Genomic DNA, 21,645 nt, shown 5'->3' with positions numbered 1-21,645 from the left:
GCTCAGGCACCGAGCGCGGCGGCGGCAGGAAGGAGTGGGGGGAGCCTGACTCCCCCGGGCCATCAGCTGCCAGCCCGCTTGTCCCCACGCCCGGCCCTGCACTTCGGCTTGCTGGAGGTGCGGGCTCTTCTCTCTGCTATCAGGTCGAACGAGAGGAAACGGCCAGGGGAGGTTTAGCTTGGGTATTAGGAACAGTTTCTTCGCTCCAAGTGCGGTCAGACATTGGAAGAGGCTGCTCAGGGAGGGGGTGGAGTGACCATCCCTGGAGGTGTTCAAGGAATGTTTGGACTTGGCACTTTGATACCTGGTTTACTGCCCACGGTGGGCTTAGGGTAAAGGTTGTACTCTGTGATCTTGGAGGCTTCTCCCACTCAAAGCACTCCTGTGTTTCTGTGATTCCATGTGGGATGTCTCCAGCAGTGAGACTGGTGGAGGTGCTGGCCTTGGTGAAACCTGCTGGCCCCGGTGTCTGCACTGGCTGTAGCAGGGGGAGGTGTTCAGGATGTGCTGCACCCAACTTGGGGTCCTTTCTAAGAGGGTGATGAATAAGAAGGCCTTGAAGATGTCAATGAAGGTGCCAGAAATATGGAGCAACTTATGTATACAGACCAAGGCACAGAGGCTAGGGCACAGAAACGACTGTCAGGCCTGTACCCAGCTGCAAGGGGTGGCTGGGGGTCAGCTGTTCCGAATCTTTGACCATATCAGAGCTAAAGGTCATCAGGTGAAGCTCCTGAGGGCCATGCTTGATGTGCCCAAAGAGGTGACATGTCACATGTGCCACAGGAGGCAACTGAGCTGCAGTGCTGCTCAGCCTGAGACACGGTGGATGTTTACATGGGACTGGGAGAAGGTTAGATATAAGACATGGATCCTTCCCACCACCTTGGGAATCGTCTGCTCCAGATAGTTTGCTAGGAGCCAGGGAGAGCAGGCGGGAGCTGCCAGCTCCAGGTGTAAGCATGGATCTCTCCCTGCCTCCGGGCATGTCTGATGGTCTTAATGGGCCACCTCTGAGCCCTGTCCTTCTGAGTTAATGAAGACATGGACAGGAGACAGATGGCCAGCCCGTGTGGTGGCATCTCTGCTCCTTGGAAGGCTGGGCTAAAATCCCGAGAGCAGGACAGTGAGGAGAGAGCTGGGCATGCACGGGAGCCTCCTCTCCCTCTCCTTCTGCCACGCAGTGAGGGAAAAGCCAAGCCCAGAGATGACACTAAGTGTTCTTTCCTTCTTTTTCTTTTTTTTTTTCTTTTTAATCTCAGTTGGTTCTGGTTGTTCTTTTGCTCAAAAAAAGGCATTTTTTGTTTTAAAAAATATATTAAACAGATACATTATACTAAGATGTCTCTTGGCTGGAGCCACCAACAGCAAATGACACTCCTCAAATAAATAGGTTTAAAAGAAACCCTCCCAAATGAAGCAAACAAATAAATACATAAATAACACTTCCCTCCCACCCCCACCTCCCCCTTGTTTTTTTCCTTTCATTTTAGATTTCTTTTCTCTTCCCCACCCCTCCCCCCCAACCCCCCTAAGAATTGCAACCCAGAGGTCTCTGCCAGTATCTGTGCTGGCAGCGTCCATGGGGCAGGCGCCAGGTCCTTCCTGGTGACAATGCCTTAGTATTGCAGCAGATGTAAGATGCTTGTGGAGAGGTCTCAGGGAAGATCTGCCAGGTCTCAGGATCCTGTGGTGTGGTCCACCCTCCCCGTGCCATGTGCAAGGGCACAGCAGGAAGGATGGTGGAGGATGTGAGAGCGAAGGCGCTGGTAGAAACCTCTCTTACAAAGACTACAAAAGTTGGGGCACCGAGGAGGCTGCTGCTGGAGGAACCTCGTGGTTGGCTGGGCACCTGCCCCAGTAGGGCCAGCGGTTGCCCCTGACCGAGCCACATTCCCTTTGGCCATCAGCGTGTCCCCCCAGCCGCTGGCAAGGTGGCTGTGGTAACATCATCCCTGTGCTCGGAGCCAGCGTGCAGCGTGTGAGCCATCCCTCCTCCGTAGTCCTGCTGGTGGCCTCCATCTGCTGGAGCCCTACATCTCTTTGGCCAGTCGCTGGGTGTACCATGGAAGCACGCGGTTGGCACTAAGGTAAGGCCTTGATTTAGCTTTTTAGGGTGGTTGTTTCCCCTTCCTCACCCCAGAGAGTCTTTTCCCCCCAGCCTGCTTGCTGTGCTGCCTGAGCAGCCCCAGCTGCTAGCTGCACAGCTTGCCTGTCTCCTGCTCTACCGCATTGGGCAGCTTGGCGTTGAAGGCCCTCAAGGAGGACTGGATCCTTGCCACCTCATTGTTGGCCAGCTTGAGCCTGTGGCGGAGCAAGCAAGTGAAGAGGTCCAGGCGGATTTTGCCGGGGGGTGACAACCTGTTCACGCGGTCCCTGATCTCCAGCAGCTGGAGCATGGCCGAGTCCTGGGAGCCTTGCGTATAGGGATAGTCCAGCTGGAGGATCAGGTCACGAATAGCATCCGGTTCGAAGGGTAAGCTGTAGCCAAACACTTGCAAGCTGTTGATTTTCATGTACCCCAGGTTCTTGGAAGGATCTGCCATCTCCAAGGGTTCATAATAGATTGTCTCGTTGGAGCTGTCATCTAGAGACTTGATGCGGCTCCGCAAGTAGACGTGAACCGTTTCAAAGAAGGTCTTCCACTTGTTGCCCAAGGTCAGCGTCCAGTTTTGGCACTGGGCAGAGGCATCTACGTTAGTCCTTTCCCAGTCTGGAAAGCTGCCCTCATTGATGGGCATGAACCAGCTCTCCGAGTGGCTTCCCCCAAAGGGGTTGACATAGATGGCCATGACAGGCTCCAGCGTGCTGTTCTTGGTGAGGCAGATCTGCAGAGAGAGGGCCAACATCACGTGAACCAACCCGGGCTTGTACTTGTTGCTCTTCAGGGTCAAGAGCATGCGTTTCCTCCAGGAGGGGTCAAACCAGCTGCCCAGGCGCATGTCGTTGCTGATGAAGATGGAGTGCACCTCGATGCGGCTGTCCCATTTCTGCAGGAGGTACTTCAGCTCCAGGTCCTGCAGGTCCGTCTCCAGCCCCAGGTAGTGCTCCAGCGAGTCGGCCACCTCGGGGCGGCAGAAGCCCTGGGCGAGCGCGTAGCCGTGGTTGCAGGTCCCGCAGCGGGTGCTGTTGTCCTCGGCGCAGCTGGCGCAGGCTGGCCCCTCGCCCAAGGCACATGGTATGGAGCCCTGGCAGGAGGGCTGGTCGGAGGGACATGTGCAGCTGTGGCTTTCTTCCAGAAAGGTCCCAGGCATGGTGGTCTCGCTGCAGTACAGGAGCGACTGTGCACGGCCCCACCAGTAAGGCAGGGACCTGGGGAAGATGAGAGGTGGCAGGAAAGATTCCTCCACTTCTTTCCTGGTCTCCCACCCACTTTGGGCCTTTGTTTTTTTGCCAGACTCCCACCTCCTTTACCAGGCTCCCAATCCCTTTGGGACCTTCACTTTTGCTCCACCTTCCAACTCCCTTTTGCCCTTCCATGCTGTTTGGGCCACTTCTTTTCCCAGCTTTCCACTCTCTTTTGGCCTTTCACCTCCCTTTCCTAGCATCTCAACCCAGAAGTGGGTCTTCACTTTTTTCCTGGCCCTCCCACTCCGTTTCCCTCTCCCACTCCGTTTCCCTCTCCCACTCTTTTTGGGCCTCCATTTTTTTCCCCAGCCTCCCGTGCCCTTTAAGCCTTGAGGCATGACCATCATTCCCTAGGGACAGATGGGCTGTCCACCTTGTGTTTGTGTTTCTGCACTGCTGGTGGGGGCTGGTGAACCCCATGTTTCATTATCCCCCATTATGTAGCTGCAGATGTCCCTGCTGACTATGGGGGGGGGGGAAAGTCAGAGCAGATGATCTTTAAAGATCCAAGGCAAACCAGTCCATGATTTTCCTTCTCCAGGCTTGGAGAGGGAACCTCTCATGGCCACATCCTAGTGTGACACAGCTGCCCCTGCTGCCTGCTCATCCCTGTGACAAGGTGGGAGCTCCTCCCATCCCAGCCGTGGGGCCCTGGGTCTGAGCCATGTCCCTGGCGTGGGTGGGATGGAGATGCTGTGACAGCCTACCTCTCCTTCGGCAGTTTGAAGCGGGGCTGCCGGTAGCAGCGCTTGCTGAGGTTGAAGAGGCGCCGGATGAGGCGGTGAGTTTTCCTGGCGAGCAGCTTCAGGCTGGTGCCCAGCTGCTGGTAGCGATGCTGAACGTCCAAGTCCATGGCCCAGAAGTGGGAGATGGCTGTCCTGTTCAGGAAACGATCTCCAGGGAGCCTCTTCACCAGGGCCTGAAACTCCTCTGTGGATGGACAGAGAGGGAGTCAGCAGACACAGGAGACCAAGTGGTTAAGGTAGGTCCAAAGCAATCTCCCTCCACCCATGCTCTCAGGTCCTTACAGTGAGATGCCCACCCTGGGCTCCCCTCCCCCAGATTGGGCTGCTGCCGAAGGAGTAGTTGCGGGGAAGGAGATGCTGGGTGGGATCTCCTTGACCTCACCTGACTCCTCAAACTGGCTGTGGTGGCTCTCCCAGGCTCTCCGGAGCTGTGCCAGGCTGTTCTCCAGCGCCTGGATGTCGGCCTCGGGGCAGTTGCAGCGGGGGAAGGCGGGCTGGCACTGGCAGCGGCAGTCGCTCCGGCGGCACACCAGCTCCCCAGCCGAGCTGCAGGCGATGTAGCTGAGGGCGGCCGCCACAAACCTCTCTCGTAGGTAAGATGGCAGCACCGTCTGCAGCCCTGCGATCGGGAGGCAACCCCAGAAGTGTCAGGGCATGCATGGAGCCCCTCAAAAACAACCCCTGGGGAGGAGGGAATGACCCTTCCCTGTTCCCCGGGCTCCTGCCCTCACGTGATCATCATCTCAATTTGCTGTGGAGCCGCTTGTCTGGGCTCCGCATCGATCTTGGCTCCTCTTGGCAGCCGAGCAACAACCTCATCCTGCCCAGTTTTGATTATTTTCATCCCCTCTTCCTCCTCAGCCCTTAAATTAAAAGCGGCATCTCGAGCCAGCATCCTCCCCTGCATGCCCACCAGCATCTCATGGTGGCACTTGGCCATCGCCGTGTCCCCACCAACCCTGTCCTACCTTGGAGCTGCACTTTGTTCTCAGGGCTTTGCACCAGGACGGAGCTCACCGAATCCAGGTTGTCGTAGTTGCTGCAGCCGAGTGGCCCTGTCCGTGTTTCGGTCACCTAAAAGCAGGGGAGGGACCCGCGGGTGGTCGGGGACACATGGTATGTGTTGCTCCTCCAGTAGTGCAGCAGATACCCCTGGCCAGGCTCCCTGTGCCTCTTTCCCGGTCGGGAGAGGAGAACTAATTGCCTGCTGGTTGGCTTGCTGACAGGCAGCCTGCCGCCCGCTGAAAAATGGGCGGTCATTAGCGTGCCCAATTGCCCATAAATAACGTGGTCGAGATGACTGCCAGAGAGTCCTTTTGGTTGGAAAAGACCTTTAAGATCAACGACACCAGCAACTACCTAACTCTACCAAGGCTGGTGCTGAACCATGTCCTTCAGCACCGCATCTTTCGTACACCTCCCTCTCGGTGAAGAAATCTCTTCTAATGTCCCACCTAAACTCCCAGTGGTGCAACTTGAGGCCACTTCTTCTTGTCCTGTCACTTGACACCAGAGAGAAGAGACCAACCCCCACCTCACTCCAGCCTCCTCTCAGGGAGTTGTAGAAAGCCAGAAGGTCCCTGCTCAGCCTCCTTGTCTCCAGACTAACCAATCCCACTTTCCTCAGCTGCTCACCAGAGCTGTTCTTCAGACCAGCTTTGTTGTCCTCCTCTGAGCCCACTCCAGGACTCAAGCACCTCAGCATAGAATCATAGAATCAACCAGGTTGGAAGAGACCTCCAAGATCATCCAGTCCAACCTAGCACCCAGCCCTATCCAATCAACCAGACCATGGCACTAAGTGCCTCATCCAGTCTTTTCTTGAAGACCCCCAGGGACGGTGCCTCCACCACCTCCCTGGGCAGCCCATTCCAATGCCAATCACTCTCTCTGTGAAGAACTTCTTCCTAACATCCAGCCTATACCTACCCTGGCACAACTTGAGACTGTGTCCCCTTGTTCTATTGCTGGTTGCCTGGGAGAAGAGGCCACCCCCCACCTGGCTACAATGCCCCTTCAGGTAGTTGTAGACAGTAATAAGATCACCCCTGAGCCTCCTCTTCTCCAGGCTAAACAGGCCAAGCTCCCTCAACCTCTCCTCATAGGATTTGTGTTCCAGGCCCCTCACCAGCTTTGTTGCCCTTCTCTGGACATGTTCCAGCACCTCAACATCTTTCTTGAATTGAGGGGCCCAGAACTGGACACAGTACTCAAGGTGTGGCCTTACCAGTGCTGAGTACAGGGGAAGAATAACCTCCTTCTTAAAACCACACTCGGTGCTCCAGGTGCAGCCTCATCAATGCCAAGTACAGGGGGACAGTCGCTGCCACGGTTCTGCTGGCCACACCATTGCTGCCACAGTGCTGTTGGCCTTGTTGGCCACCTCGACACACGCTGGCTGGTGCTCAAACAGCTGTTGAACCTTGCCTGTTGTTTTACTCGTGTCTCCCCTCCCCAGGCTGTGATGCTGCTTTAGGGTGTCAGCCAGCTGTGGGAGGTCTGTGGCCACCATCTCCCCGTGCCCCCTCTGCCCCTCACCTACCTTGATGGCGGCTGTGGCGATCTGGATGTGGTGGAGCCGGCGCAGTGTGCTCTCCCGGTCAATGAAGTAGGAGGCTGCCAGCTGGTGCAGGGTCTCCAGCGAGACCCCTGAGCTGTTCCCAGCCCCTGCCGCCGGCTCTGCCCTCCGGCTCAGTTTGCGTTTGTCCACAAAAATGGTCAGGGACTCTTCTCCTGGGGGAACATGCAGCTCTTTTAGGGGGCTGCTGGGCTCCCCCCGTTCCCCTTTCTGGCCAGATTTCTCCTGCGGTGTTTGTTCCCCACCCTCCCTGCTCTGCACACTGCCCCGTGCAAGGACAGTGAGCAGAGAGCAGACGGCCGCTGGCACTCACCTCCCTGGCACTCACCTCCCAGCGTGGCGGCGAGCAAGAAGTGGGTCCCATACTTCTTGATGAGGCTGTCAGTGATCTGCTGGGGGCTGGGCCGGCGTCCCAGCAGACGGATGTTGCGGATGAATTCGGGGGCCAGGGGAAGCGGCAGGCTGAAGAAGTCTTTCCTCTCCAAGGCCAAATTGTTCACCTTCCAGCGAGCAAACTCTCTGTAGCAGAAGAAGGGTGATGGGGAGGGGTTTCAGGCTGGTTCAGCCATGCCACAGGCGTGCTGTCCCCAGTGTCCACCTCCAGGCAGGGGATCAGTAGGCAGAAAAACTCCCATTCGGACCTTCCTGAGCTCCCTGTTGCTGCAGCAGAGGTGAAGTACTCTCTGCCAGCTATAGATCCAGGCAGGATGAAAGCATGGTCCCTCCCTAAAAGCCATCGATGGCGATAATGAGCTACAAGCAGCGGAGGTGCCTGGTATTGATTAATCAGACACCTCTGACAGGCGTTAATCACATCCCAGGGCAGAGCCAGGGCCTCCTCCAGATCACTGGGCTGGATCCTTTATCCTTATCCCTATAGATGTGGGTAAAAATCCAACATCTGGAGATCATGGTTTTAAGCACCAGCAGTGTTTTGTAGGGAGCTGAAGGTGCTGGGATATGATGAGATTGGTGGTGGGTGCCCTTTAGCCCCAGGGCTACAAGTGATGCCAGGAGGTGACTGGTGGGGACGCACCAGCCTCGCACTGCCTCAGGCAACCGTTGGTCCTCGTAAACAACTGGTGGCTGATTTCAGCCTAATTGTTGGCATTTTGCTCTAATTAAAACCATGCAGAGGCTTTCAGACAGTTTAATTAGGGCTGGTTGAGAGAGGAGGGAGAGGGAAAAGGAGGGAGGGAGGGATAGATGGATGGGTGCAAAGCGTTCAAGTGGCTTGCCAGATGCTGGGTTACTTCCTATCATGGTTTTTGGGCCGTGTTTGGGCTAGGACTGGCAATAGGGGTGAGGAAGAGTGGGATGCTGTGTCTGCTGGGGTGCTGGGGTGTGTGGGACTGAGGGACCAGTAGCCCTCCACTGGAGTAGCCTCATTCAATCCTGTTCCATCTTGCAGGCAAGCAAGTCCTGAGGGCTGCTAGCAGATTCTCCACCTTGTAGGAGGCACAGGCCAGCTGCTGTCCCTCCAGCTGCTCCTTCCTGTCCCACCACCGTCACCAGCAGCATCTCCAGAGGACACAGGTCCCTTGGAATGGCAGCATGAGAGCATAGGAAGCGGGTGAGTGGGGAGAGGAGCTCTCTGGGGGTGCGTGGCTGCGTAACAAGGCACCCGCGTCAGCTCCCCAGGGAGGCAACGATGGGGCTCTGCTTCACTGCTGAAAGCCTCTGGGGCTTGGTACCAGTGAGGAGAGGAAGGCAAAAGGACTCATCAGCAGGAGGTGACAGCCCAAGTTAGCCAAGTTAGGAAGTGGTGGAGTGGCCTTCCCACACTGGTTGTCATGGGTGGCCCTTTGCTGGGGTCAGTGGAACCTGCTGCTGTTGAGCTTGTTTCTTCAGTGGAACCTGCTGCTGTTGAGCCTGTTTCTCCACTGGCAAGAAACACCTCCAGCATCAGTCTGCACGCAAGAAGCATCCCACTGCTGCAGTCTATGGGGTGATGGCACTAGGGACATGCCAGGAGGTCAGTCAGGGTGGCTGTTGGCAGTCCCCAGCAGCATCCCAGCCCCAGCTGACTGGCAGTCCAGTGAGGATCAGTAATTTAGTGCAGGGATGTCTTTGTGCAGGGCAAAAGGACAAAGATACATCCCTGTGTGCCTCCCACTGTGAAGGCTGATCCCATCTCAACCTGCACACCATTCCCAGCTCGGGGGGAATCCTGCCTGGAGCCCAGCCAAGCCAAGAGTGCCCTGCGGGGGCTGTTTTTCTGTTCCCTGGAAAGGCAGCATCTCACACCCACCCACCCAGCCGCCTCCTCCCGCACACAGGGCTCTGCTCCTGCAGACTAAACCGAGCCTGTCTCCATGCCACCACACCCTGCAGCGTCCCCCAGACCTCAGCTCCGTGCTGGGGCGCCCACGGCTTCTCACCTGTAGATCCTGTACCTGGTGGTGAAACCTTGCCGGTAGCGCTCCATGAAGTCCACGTACTCCTGGGCTCGGTAGAAAGGTCCCCGGTCGGTGAGGAGCCAGTCGAGGGGCGCACGGCCGGCGGAGGAGGAGGGTGATGATGAGGAGGAAGGGGTTGCGGCGGCAGCATGCTGCTGGGGCACCGTGCCAGCCGCCCCGCTGGCCACCCCCCAGCGGCAGCAGGCGCTCAGGGCCAGGAAGGCCAGCGGCCACGGGAGCATCGGCGGGGGCCCGTCAGAGCGCGGGAGGTCCTGCGGCCCCATCCTGCCCCTGCCCGTCCAGCTGCTTCATTCTCTCGCCCCGGCGATCCTCCGGGACGGCCTCACCTGCAACGGCACCGTGCGGAGCAAGGAGCCTGTGAGCTCCCCGGCGTGGGCTGGCCACGCTGGGCAAGGTTCCAGGTGGGCACTTCACAAACCAGACGCAGCTAAGGGAAGGTTAGGCTTGCTTTGAGGAGGCTGCCCACAAAGGGAAAGCTGCGCCCTGGGCACAGCTACAGAGCAGCAGCTGAGAGTTGATGGGGTGGTTGCTACTGCTGCTGCTGCAGTTACTCCTTCACTACCTTCCCTGGGAAAATCTTCTCACCACCAGTGAAACGTTGGCCCAGGTTGCCCCAGAGAGGTGGTAGATGCCCCATCCCCGGAACCATTCCAGGTCAGGGTGGATGCTGCACTGAGCAACCTGCTCTAGTTGCAGCTGTCCCCGATGACTGCAGGGAGGGTTGGACCAGATGACCTTCGAAGGTGCCCTCCAAGCCAAACTAGTCTATGGTTGCAAACAGCAATCTGGCAGGTACCTGTTTGAGAACTATCCAGGTTTTTTCTCTGTGCTTTCCCTGCCTTACATCAGCCTGCAGAGCCAAGCTTTCTGCTTCGTGCCCCTGTGCTGGGGTTAGTGTCTACCTCTTCACCCCGTGCTTTGGGGACACCCATCATAAGCATGTCCATCTTGATTTAGAGAGGCTGAAAACAGTAAGCACAGGGAATTGGAACAATTTGGATCTCCAGGTATGAGCTGAGCCACGTATGGTCGATGTTAAACTTTCCTTTGCATCCTGCTGATGGCTGAAACGATGGATGGAGGGAGGGATGGATGGACAGATCATAGAATAGAATCATAGAATCAACTAGGTTGGAAGAGACCTCCAAGATCGTCCAGTCCAACCTAGCACCCAGCCCTGGACAATCAACCAGACCACGGCACTAAGTGCCCCAGCCAGGCTTTGCTGCAACACCTCCAGCCACAGCAACTCCACCACCTCCCTGGGCAGCCCATTCCAATGCCAATCACTCTCTCTGACAACAACTTCCTCCTAACATCCAGCCTAGACCTGCCCTGGCACAACTTGAGGCTGTGTCTCCTTGTTCTGTTGCTGGGTGCCTGAGAGAAGAGCCCAACCCCACCTGGCTACAGCCTCCCTGCAGATAGCTGCAGACAGCAATGAGCTCTGCCCTGAGCCTCCTCTTCTGCAGGCTGCACACCCCCAGCTCCCTCAGCCTCTCCTCATAGGGTTTGTGTTCCAGGCCCCTCACCAGCTTTGTCACCGTTCTCTGGACAGATGGATGGACAGATGGATGGATGGACGGACAGATGGATGGATGGACAGATGGATGGATGGATGGATGGACTGCCACCCCACGGTTGGCTGCACTGATTGTGACAGTGTTTTGATTGGAATTGGCATTTATCTCAAGCCAAGACTTTCCTGCTCCCATAGCCCAGTGTGTCACTGTCTGCAGGAGTAAAGATAGAGATTTTCTGGGAGTAGTAGACCCAGGACCAGAGCCTGAATTTGCAATTGAAGGTGGGAAATGGGGAGCTGCAAGGTCAGAGCTGGGGTGAGGCTGTTTGCCTAAAAATAGGAAGCCCATCACTGCTCTGCTTCCAGGGGAGGGGATTTTTCTTCTGGGAAGATGGCAAGCAGGGGCCTGAAGCCCAAAGGCTCCCTGGTGCTGAGCAGACACCAGCTCCACGCTCTCCCAAATGGGGCTTTGCCAGATGAATCATTGTGCTTTAACATGTATTATTATGTATCTCTCTATATATATTTATTTAAATGTCTTTTCCCTCCCTCTCTTCTATTTTTAAGCCCCTAAGGGTGCACTTGGATTACACTTTCTCAGCTTCCCGCTCAGCCCTGGAGGCTGAGGCTCTGTTAATGTTAAACAAAAGCTGAGATTTTCACATCACCAGCTTGAGGGTGCCAGGGCAGCAGGGCAGGCAGGAGCAGCTGCCAGGGCGTTTTGTGTTCTGTCTCCCCTCCATGTTATATTTCCATGTGGCACCCTAGTTTCCCCCAGCATTGCAAGCAGCCATGTAGCAACCTGCTGGTTGCTTTCTGCTCCCGGTGTATGAAGTCTTCAGTGGCTACTGTGGCCACCTGGACAGGCTGTAGAGGTGGGCACAAGGCAAGCTCATCAGGTTCAACAAGACCGAGTGCAGTGTCCTGCATTTGGGTCAGGGCAATCCCAAGCACAAATCCAGGCTGGGCAGTGAGTGGCTGGAGAGCAGCCCTGAGGAGAGGGACTTGGGGGTGCTGCTGGAGGAGAAGCTCAGCAGGAGCCAGCAGTGTGCACTTGCAGCCCAGAAAGCCAAGCAGAGCCTGGGCTGCAGCAGCAGAAGTGTGGCCAGCAGGGCCAGGGAGGTGATTCTCCTCCTCTGCTGTGCTCTGCTGAGACCCCACCTGCAGCACTGCATCCAGTTCTGGAGCCCCTGGGACAAGAGGGCTGTGGAGATGCTGGAGTGTGTCCAGAGCAGGGCCAGGAGGATGCTCAGAGGCTGCAGCAGCTCTGCTGTGAGCACAGACTGAAAGAGTTGGGGCTGTGCAGGCTGCAGAAGAGGAGGCTCCCAGGTGACCTTCTTGTGGCCTTCCAGCATCTGAAGGGAGATACAAAAAAGCTGGGGAAGGACTTTTCAGGGTACCATGGAGTTGCAGGAATGGGAGGAATGGAGCAACACTGGAGGTGAGGAGAGTCAGGCTGGAGGTGAGGAGGAAATTGTTGAGCTTGAGAGTGGTGAGAGGCTGGAATGGGTTGCTGGGGTAGGTGGCTGAGGCCCCATGGCTGGAGGTGTTTAAGGCCAGGCTGGCTGAGGCTGTGGCCAAGCTGCTCTAGGGTAGGGTGTCCCTGGCCATGGCAGGGGGGTTGGGAGTAGATGATACTTGTCCCTTCCAACCCTGACTGATTCTATGAGTCTATGACTAAGGCAATGATTGTCCCCTTGTGTTCAGCACTGGTGAGGCCACACCACAAATAGTGGGCTCGATTCTCTGGTCCTTGCTGTTGGTCTCTACTGCCAGGCAAGCAGCAACAGAAGAAGGGGACACAGTCTCAAGTTGTGCCAGGGGAGGTCTAGGCTGGATGTTAGGAGGAAGTTGTTGTCAGAGAGAGTGATTGGCATTGGAATGGGCTGCCCAGGGAGGTGATGGAGTCCCTGTGCCTGGAGGTGTTGAAGCCAAGCCTGGCTGGGGCACTTAGTGCCATGGTCTGGTTGCTTGGCCAGGGCTGGGACTAGGTTGGACTGGCTGAGCTTGGAGGTCTCTTCCAACCTGGTTGATTCTATGATTCTAATAAGGACATTGAGGTGGTGAAGCAGGTCCAGAGACGATCAACAAGACTGGTGAAAGGAGGAGCAGCTGAGGGAACTGATGTTGTTTTAGCATGGAGAGGAGGAGGCTGAATGGAGACCTTCTCACTCTATACAACTCCCTGAAAGGAGGTTGGAACAAGGTGGAGGATCAGTCTCTTCTACCAAGTAACAAGTGATAGGATAAAAGGCCTGGAGCCTCAAATTGCTCCAGGAGAGCTTTAGGTTGGATGTTAAGAAAAAATGGTTTTCTGCAGGAGTGGTCAGGTGCTGGAACAGGCTGCCCAGGGAGGTGGTGGAGTCCCCAGACATAAAGGGATTTACAAGCCTTGTAGATGTGGTTCTGAAGGACATGATTTAGTGGTGGACTTAGCAGTGCTGGGTTAGCAGTTGGACTTGATGGTCTTAAAGGTCCCTTCCAACCAGCCTGATTCTGTATCTCTAAAACTGAGGTGGCTTGGGGACCAAAGAAACTTGCAGGGCTCAGAATTAAACCCTCTTGGTCCCCCCCTACCTTGCAGCTGTGGGTCCTGCTGATGCCCTGCACAGGGTAACTCAGACAGCTGGGACAAAGTGCCATGGTGGGGGGGTCTGGTGAGAGCCAGGGCCTGGCAGCAAACCCTATGGATGGTTTAGATGCCCATGGGCTAAACCCTGCATCACTTGGTCCCACTTCTGTATAACAGCGAGGGCAGCAGTACTCCAGTTCTCAGCTGAGAAGGAAGAACTCCTTGAACAGCATCTTTCTAAACTCTGCTCATGGAAGCACACTGTTTGTGGCATTAAAAATGGCTGTGCCAGCAAAACACCTCGTTTAAATAGCTGGTGTGCTAGAAGCCTGCCTGTTGTTCCACAAACAAGCTTGGCACAGCTGATGTCCTTGTTTTCTGTTATCATCTGTGGCTTTTTAGTGGCTTCTGTCCCCTCCAGCTGAGTTGGGGCTGGGCTGGAGGCAGGACTGCTCTTTCTCTGGGCTCCTCTACCCTCAGCTAGGTCTGTGAAGCCAAGGGGCTGCTTTTCCATGAACGTTATGAGAGACTGGCCTCATCCATCAGCCCTTCACACCACCCCAGGCTGGTAGGGGGGTTTTAACACTACTCACCCTGCTGCTCTCCCCAGGCTTTCCTGATGTAAATGAGGAGGACATGGGAGCACCCTTCCTTTGATCCAAAGCAAAGAGGGGATTTCAGTGGGGGGATCAGGCAGAGCACTGTCTCTTCCAGCAAACCTGGGTGCTAACAGCTTCCACCAGCACTGACCAGCTCCTTGCCACCACAGGGAACACCTCCATGTGTCTTCTCCAAGAGGAGATCTGCATGCTGCCCTCCTCCTCCCTCACCTCTGCTTCCAGCACTGCAGCTCAAGGTAGGTTTGTTTTCTGGATGACCATTGTGGGGAGATACTGGGGATGGAGCTAGCCTGGGTCACCTCTTCCCTTAGAATTCAAACTCCAGACCAGATGTAAACCATTTGAGCCTGCTCTGCTGTCTTCCCTGAGAAGTTTATTCTAAGATCCACAGCTGAGCATGAGATGTTTCCTTGTGGCCACCTCATCTTTTACTACAGAGCAACAAAACTAGTCAGAATTGGGTATTTCCAGTGCTTCATAGAACCAGTCAGAGTTAGAAGGGACCACAAGGATTGTCTAGTTCCAACCCCCCTGCCATGGCCAGGGACACCCTACCCTAGAGCAGCCTGGCCACAGCCTCAGCCAGCCTGGCCTCAAACACCTCCAGCCATGGGGCCTCAACCACCTCCCTGGGCAACCCATTCCAGCCTCTCACCACTCTCAAGCTCAACAACTTCCTCCTCATGTTCAGTATGAGCCTACCAATCTCCATCTTTGCTCCTGTCACTCCCAGACAGCCTAAAACATCCCTCCCCAGCATTTTTGGAGGCTCCCTTCAGATCCTGGAAGGCCACAGGAAGGTCCCCTGAGAGCCTCCTCTTCTCCAGACTCAGCCCCAACTCCTTCAGACTGTCCTCATAGGAGAGGTGCTCCAGCCCTCTGATCAGACCAGCTGTAAACCATTTGAGCCTGCTTTGCTGTCTCCCCTGAGGAGTTTATTCCAAGATCCACAGCTGAGCATGAGATGTTTCCTTGTGGCCACCTCATGTTTTACTACAGAGCAACAAAACTAGTCAGAATTGGGTATTCCCAGTGCTCGGCTGGTGCAAGTCCAGCAAAGTTCTCTTCCTGGTGTGCAGCAAAGTTTCCAGCCTCACTAAATGATCTCTTATTTACATCTGCCTCTTATTTACACCATCCTGCTGGCACCTCTGAGATGGGCTTTTTGCTTAGCGACAGGTGCTGACGCACAGCATCCTTGCCAACAGGAACTTGAAGCCTCAAATCACAGAGGGAGTGATTGGCATTGGAATGGGCTGCCCAGGGAGGTGGTGGAGTTGCCATCCCTGGAGGTGTTCAAGCCAGGCCTGGCTGAGGCACTCAGTGCCATGGTCTGGTTGCTTGGCCAGGGCTGGGTGCTAGGTTGGCCTGGCTGAGCTTGGAGGTCTCTTCCAGCCTGGTTGAGTCTCTGATTCTGTGAAGTCAGGCAGGAATGAGCAAGCCACCATGGGAAGGAGAACCTGTGTGCCATGTCTATGTAAAGTTAGGTGGTGAGCTTATCCCTGAGGAGCAGCTTTCCTGCACCATCATTAGCTAGGCTAATTTATTGCTCATGCCAGCCAGGGGTTGTGTGAAATGTATGTGCAGAAGTCGCTGTGGCTACGTAGGAGATCCACACAGCTGGAGGTCCTGGGGGCAATGTTTATTGAGGTGGACCTTCACCTATATCATAGAAGGATCATAGAATCAACCAGGTTGGAAGAGACCTCCAAGATCATCCAGTCCAACCTAGCACCCAGCCCTAACCAATCAACTAGACCATGGCACTAAGTGCCTCAGCCAGGCTTTTCTTGAAGACCCCCAGGGACGGTGCCTCCACCACCTCCCTGGGCAGCCCATTCCAATGCCAATCACTCTCTCTGTGAAGAACTTCTTCCTAACATCCAGCCTAGACCTACCCTGGCACAACTTGAGACTGTGTCCCCTTGTTCTATTGCTGGTTACCTGGGAGAAGAGGCCACCCTCCACCTGGCTACAATGCCCCTTCAGGTAGTTGTAGACAGTAATAAGATCACCCCTGAGCCTCCTCTTCTCCAGGCTAAACAGGCCCAGCTCCCTCAACCTCTCCAGCATCTTTCTGGGATGTCAAAGAGAGCAAAACTCCTTGGAAACAAAGTAGCTCCCTTGACCTTACTACTAGAGCTGGAAATAACTTCCTAATCACTTTTCCTTGATCCAAAAGAATGAAGAGTTGATGAGAAGCATCTGACTGCTCTTTTTTTGTTGATGTTGTTGTTTTGATTTAGGATTTTGCATCACACAAGCTGGAAAACTTCCAGCTTGTTAATTATTTTATTTTCCTCTCTCCCCCTTCCATAAAAACCTTAAAGCAGAGGGGCAGTGCAAAGATTCCTGACCCACTTTCCCAGGACCACAGCTTTCTTCCAGGTCAAGCCTTCCTGATCTCCTTGCAGCCCTCTATGTCCCTACTGCCTGCAGAACAACACCTCAGTGTCCCTCCAGTGGTGGCTGTCACACGGTCCAGACTGCCACTCCTCACAAGCTGCATCCTAAAAACGGCTTGTTGCGGTCTCTAGAGCACTTCCACCCTTGAGATGCCAATGTGACTGCTTCTCCTGTGGTGTCCTCGTCCAAGACGGCTTCAGGCACTGAGCTAGGGTGGTGTGAGGTGTAGACAGAGAAGCTCAAGTGCTCAGCAGGCAGCTCGAGCCTTTCTCCACTGCCCTTGGATGGAGACCCTGACGGTGACAGCAGCCACATCCTGCAGAGTTATGCAGAAGTCCTGCTTGCTTCCACACCGATGGCATCTCCGGAGCCACACACTCCCCCGCTAATCAGGCCGAGTTTGGTAATTAAGGTGTTAGCTAATTGTCAGGGACATTACCATTGATTTCTGCCCTTTCGTGCTGCAGGAGCGGATCTAGAGAGACATAGACCAGGAAGCAGGCATTGGGCAGAGGCTGCGGTGGCATTTACCGGCTGCTGCGCGGAAGCACAGGACCTCTGATGCGCTCTTGCGCTGCCAAGCTGATGGCTGCACCAGGCAGAGCAATACCTGTTGGAGACAGAGCCACGGGGCCTGCCCAGCCGTGGAGGCCGATCCCTGGGGCACACTGGGAGCAAAGGCACATCCGTGCAGGAGCAGGGAGCCCTGGGGATGGGTCTCCAGCGCCCTGCAAATGCCTTTTAGTAGGAACGAAGATCAAACTCAGCGACTGAGTCACCTTCTCATTAAACGTGGGAAAGCTTTATCAAATTAAGACCACTTAAGAGAGTCTGGGCAGAGGCTAAGTGCAGTTTAGCTTCTGAAGTGGATTGACTCAGCCAAGCCAAGCCTGTGTGAATTCACCTTTCTTCGCTGCTTGCACCCCCTGGGACAGACCATCACAAAGTGCTCAATCTTGCAGGATGCTCAGCCCCCTGATCTGGAGCCTCCGACCTCACTTGGAGCTTCGTGGGACCTGTATCCGTTGCAGCCAGCATTGCCTCTCCCTGCCAGCTCACTCTGAGGGTTTGCAATGAGCTGCGGCTGCCGGACTCGCATCTGCACACCTCCTAAGGAAGTGCCAGGGCCTCATCGATCCGCTGGGGTAATTAAGAAGCAAGCCAGGCACCACCAGAGCAACAGCAGCACGGTAATCGCTGGCAAAGTGGGCACAGCGGGGTGCTGGCAGCCACCTGGCACCCAGCTTGGAGAGACGTGGCTCCAGGCAGTGAGCATGGGGACAGCCACCTCAGAGCCTGCCAGCCCTGCCCGAGGAGCGATGGTAAAGAGCATGAAGGTAGCCACAAGCTGATTCTCGCTGAGCTCCTGCAAACCAAGCCCCCCTAGCATGTTTAGTTCAGACTTGAAGACACTGCCTTCACCCCTCCACTGATGAAACTGATTGGAAAACCTGCAGGACTTGATGAAATGGGTTCCTTTTATTAGCTTTTTTCCCCATCCTTAAAAGCAAGACACTCAAAGATGAGAGTAAGGGAAAAGAGCAGAAAATCCCAGGACTTGGGGAGCTGAGGATTTGCATAAGACATCAAATGAAATGAACGAAGCCTGCCTGGGCTGCCGTCCGGGGAGAGAGCAGCTACATGCAGCATGTCACACCGGTGCCATGTGTTCTGCCCTCTGGCTTTGCCCACCCGAGACTTTCACACCCACAGGCAGAAAGCCTCTTAAAAGAGCAACGTGCAACCTCCCCCTGCATGGCAACAGCAGCTGCACCAGCTTCCCTTGTCTTGTGCTGTGCTCTCAGCCTGAAGCATCCCTGCGGATGGGTCTCTGGGGCCCCAAAGCATCCTGGCACACAAGAGCTGAGGAGAAGCATCCCAGCACACGAGAGACGGTGAAGAGCATCCCTGCAGCCCCTCTTTGGAGAAGGTGGTTTCTTCTTATTCCCATGACAGACCCCACAAGCCAAATACCAGTTTTATGCAGGAGCTGGAGGTAGCTCAAGGTGAGAACTGCTCACTCCCATCACAGAGGTGACAAGTGTCACGGGTGGGCAGTGATACAGGGTGGTAACTCAGCATTAGCAGCACGGGGTAAATAAGGTGGTAAGTAGGTGGATGGCGTGGGGCATATAGGGAAGATGTTTGGGGTGTCAGAGTGGGGGTCACCACACTTCCCATCTCCCTGCTGCCTCCCAGGTGCCAGAACTGTCACTGAACCCCCCCACCAAAGCAAAGCTTGCTTGGAAAAAAGTGCAGGGGGCTCCTTGTAACATCTCCGGAGCCGGCACGGACCCTCCTGGCTGCTGATAGAGAGGGGACACTGACACCTGCCGGCAGGTCCCCCCCCTCAGCCCCGCAGCACCCAGGCTCACCCTGCCCGGCCCTGGGCTCGCAGTGGCAGCCCCCGTACCCGGTAGCCCTGCTCCAGGGCTACCCCGGAGGGCAGGGACATGCGGGCGCCCCGAATAAGGGCCATCAGGGCCGAGGGGACTTGGCTGTGCTAAGAGCCGGCGCTCTCGAGTGCGGGGCTTTAACGATGCTGAGTTTTGTTTCCTACCGGGAGAAGATCTTTAGCGGAGGGATTGAGCCCCACCGGCGCGGATCCCCTCTTCTCCCGGATCTACTCCGGTAGCTGCGGTCACCGGCACCGCGCCGGAAGCGTTCGAGGTGGTGGAACAGCTTCTGACAGGTCACCCGCTCCTCGACCGGCTCCGGCGCTTCGGCGGGAGAACGGTGGCAGCGGGGAGGGGGACAAGAGACCTCTCTCTCCTGTTGATCTCCAGCTGACCGACAGGTAAGCGGGTGCTGGAGCATTGCTGGGCACGTCTCCCCTGGTCCCTGCCGTCCCGGGGCATCGCACACCGACCCATCCCGCTGCGCACCGACGGCTGCACGGGCAGCAGCAGGTTTCTAGCATCTCGGGTGTCTTGTTTACCCCCGCAGCCCGCTAGCGCTCGGTTCCACCGGGCCCGTCGCAGCCCCTCCGCGGACCTGCCAAGCACCGGGGCTGGCTCTCGGTCGGCAAAGGCTCGTTGCCTTTCTGCTCTCCTTGTTCTCGCCGAGAAGGCTGCGAAGCGAGCCCGGTGCAAGGAGGCAACTTGACCAAGGTCACCGAGCGAGCCGGCGGCAACCGAACCGTGTTCCCACAGTCGCGCACGGCGGTACCGAGGATCTCTGCCGTGAGTGACCGCGGTTCCCCTCCGCATCGCTCCTTCCCCTTCCCTCTCTCCATCTCACCCACCCACTGCGCTCCCCACTAACGCTTCCGGACCCCGCAGACTTACCCCAGGCTCAACACCGGCAAAGCACCGACCGCCTCTCCGCCCCGTCCCTCGTCCCTCTCCGCTTCACTTCAGCGGCCCCGGGCCCTGCCCCATCGCCGCCGCCTGCCGGCCGTCCCGCACCGCCCCATCGCCAGGCGGGCAGGCAGGTGGCCCCCGGCGGCCCTTCCAGCATCCCGCACCCGGGATTCCCGGCTGCCGGTGCCGGGTCCCGCCGCGCTCCGCAGGCGCCGCCGCTGCCGCTCGATAATATATGCAGGGCTAACAACCAATCAGAGGCACCGCTGGCCTCTCCGCGCCTTCCCATTGGTGGCAGCGCGACGGGCTCGTCGCGTCTCCACCAATGGGAAGGCACGGGGAGGGGTGGCGGCGTCGACGGGGGTCAGCGAGGCCCGCGGAAGAAGCTGCCCAGGGCAGTCGTGGAGCCCCCATCCCTGGAAGGGTTTCGAAGCCATGTAGATGTGGTGCTGAGGGACATGACTTGGCGGTGGGCTGGGTGATGGTGGCTGGACTTGGTGATCTTGAAGGTCCTCAGCCCAAATGATTTTGTGGTTGCAAGGTTCTGCATCAGGTGTTGGGTGTTTGCAACCGAGAGGATGCTGCTGGTGGTGCAGGATTTGCCCTTCTCTGCTGTTTGTGTCCTCTTTCTCCTTCTGTGTTGTTCAAATCTTCACTGAGCTCCAGGTTTGCTCCTCTGCATGGCAGGGTTTGGCGTTAGTGAGGTGTCCCTCTCAGGGATGGACCCCATTTCCTACCAGAAGCTAGAAGGATCATTTTTTGGCCACCACGTTGGAATGATGCAGTCACACATTTTTTTTTTTCCCAGGAAAATTCATTTTTAAAATCATTTGCGTCCCCTGATGACTGAAGAGCAGCAAAAAGGCCTTGGTGGAGAACCTTCAATAGGAATTTTTTTTTTCATTCCCCAAAGGGGTCATAGAATCATAGAATGGTTTGAGTTGGAAGGGATCTTCAAGATCATCTAGTTCCAATCCCCTGCCATGGGTGGGCACACCTCCAACTAGACCGTGCTGCTTGAGGCCTCATAGAATCAAGCAGGTTGGAAGAGACCTCCAAGCTCAGCCAGTCCAACCTATCCCCCAGCCCTGGCCAGTCAACCAGACCATGGCACTAAGTGCCTCAGCCAGGCTTTTCTTGAAGACCTCCAGGGACAGTGCCTCCACCACCTCCCTGGGCAGCCCATTCCAATGGGAAATCACTCTTGGCCCTGAGCACCTCTAAGGAGGAGGCATCCACAGCCTCCCTGGACAACCTGTTCCAGTGTCTCACCGACTTCACTGTAAAGAATTTCATTCTAGCTCCAATCTGAACATCACTGGTCACTTTTCCTGACTTTTCCTGATTCCCCCCTTGTTTTCCCTTATTTTGTTTTATTCTTTCTGTTAGCAGGTGCATGCAGTCAGTGCTGGAGTGTGACAACGTTGCTGGAACACACCCCCCCTCACCACTGCTTTATGTTCAGTTCAATGCTCTGGTTGTTAACGAGTCTGCTGGAGGAAATGAGTGATCCATGGATAATTCCTGGTGAGTGCAGCTTTTCCTGCCCAAAACACAGTGGGTGACTGGGGGGGCTTGTTGCAAACCAGCAACAGGTTGGGGGGAAAGCAATTGTGGTGGATCTGCTTGGAGTGTTTGAGGCACAGTGTTGTCCTTTCATGGAGCCCAAGCTGAGTTATAGAATCATAGAATGGTTTAGGTTGGAAGGGACCTCAAGGATCAGCCAGTTCCAACCCCCTGACACAGGCAGGGACACCTCCCACTAGAACAGGCTGCCTCATCCAACCTGGTCCTGAGCACCTCCAGGGAGGTTGTGGAACATAGAATCACCCAATGTGATCAAAGATCAAAGATCACATTGGGTGATTCTGTGCTCCACAACCTCCCTGGGCAACCTGTGCCAGTGTCTCACCACCCTCACTGTAAAGGAAGAAGTTTTTCCCTCTGTCCTCTTCCCTCTTCTCCCCTCTGCCAGTTCAAACCCACTACTCCTCATCCTGTTGCTACAAGACCTTGTCATTAGTCCCTCCCCAGCCTTCCTGTAGGTCCCCTTCAGATACTGGAAGGCTACTACAAGGTCTCCTCAAAACCTTCTCTTCTCCAGGTTGAATACCTCCAACTCTCACAGCCT

At 55.9% G+C, this 21,645-nt stretch overlaps 1 protein-coding gene across 1 annotated transcript; it reads right to left on the bottom strand.

Moving 5' to 3' along the window:
* Positions 1-1,163: 1,163 nt before the first annotated feature.
* Positions 1,164-19,712, bottom strand: BRINP2 (BMP/retinoic acid inducible neural specific 2). The gene is made up of 8 exons (XM_064148130.1): positions 19,500-19,712; positions 9,054-9,418; positions 7,001-7,191; positions 6,637-6,827; positions 5,063-5,168; positions 4,477-4,713; positions 4,056-4,278; positions 1,164-3,312 (listed from the first exon to the last, which is right to left on the bottom strand). The coding sequence occupies exons 2-8, from the start codon at positions 9,353-9,355 to the stop codon at positions 2,196-2,198; spliced, it is 2,367 nt and encodes a 788-aa protein (XP_064004200.1). The 5' UTR covers positions 9,356-9,418; positions 19,500-19,712; the 3' UTR covers positions 1,164-2,195.
* Between the last annotated feature and the right edge of the window lie 1,933 nt (positions 19,713-21,645).

Source organism: Pogoniulus pusillus, chromosome 8 (genome assembly GCF_015220805.1).
Source record: "Pogoniulus pusillus isolate bPogPus1 chromosome 8, bPogPus1.pri, whole genome shotgun sequence".
Taxonomy (NCBI): domain Eukaryota; kingdom Metazoa; phylum Chordata; class Aves; order Piciformes; family Lybiidae; genus Pogoniulus; species Pogoniulus pusillus.
The sequence above is the reverse complement of the archived record's forward strand: the minus strand, read 5'-3'. Positions and strand labels throughout refer to the sequence as shown.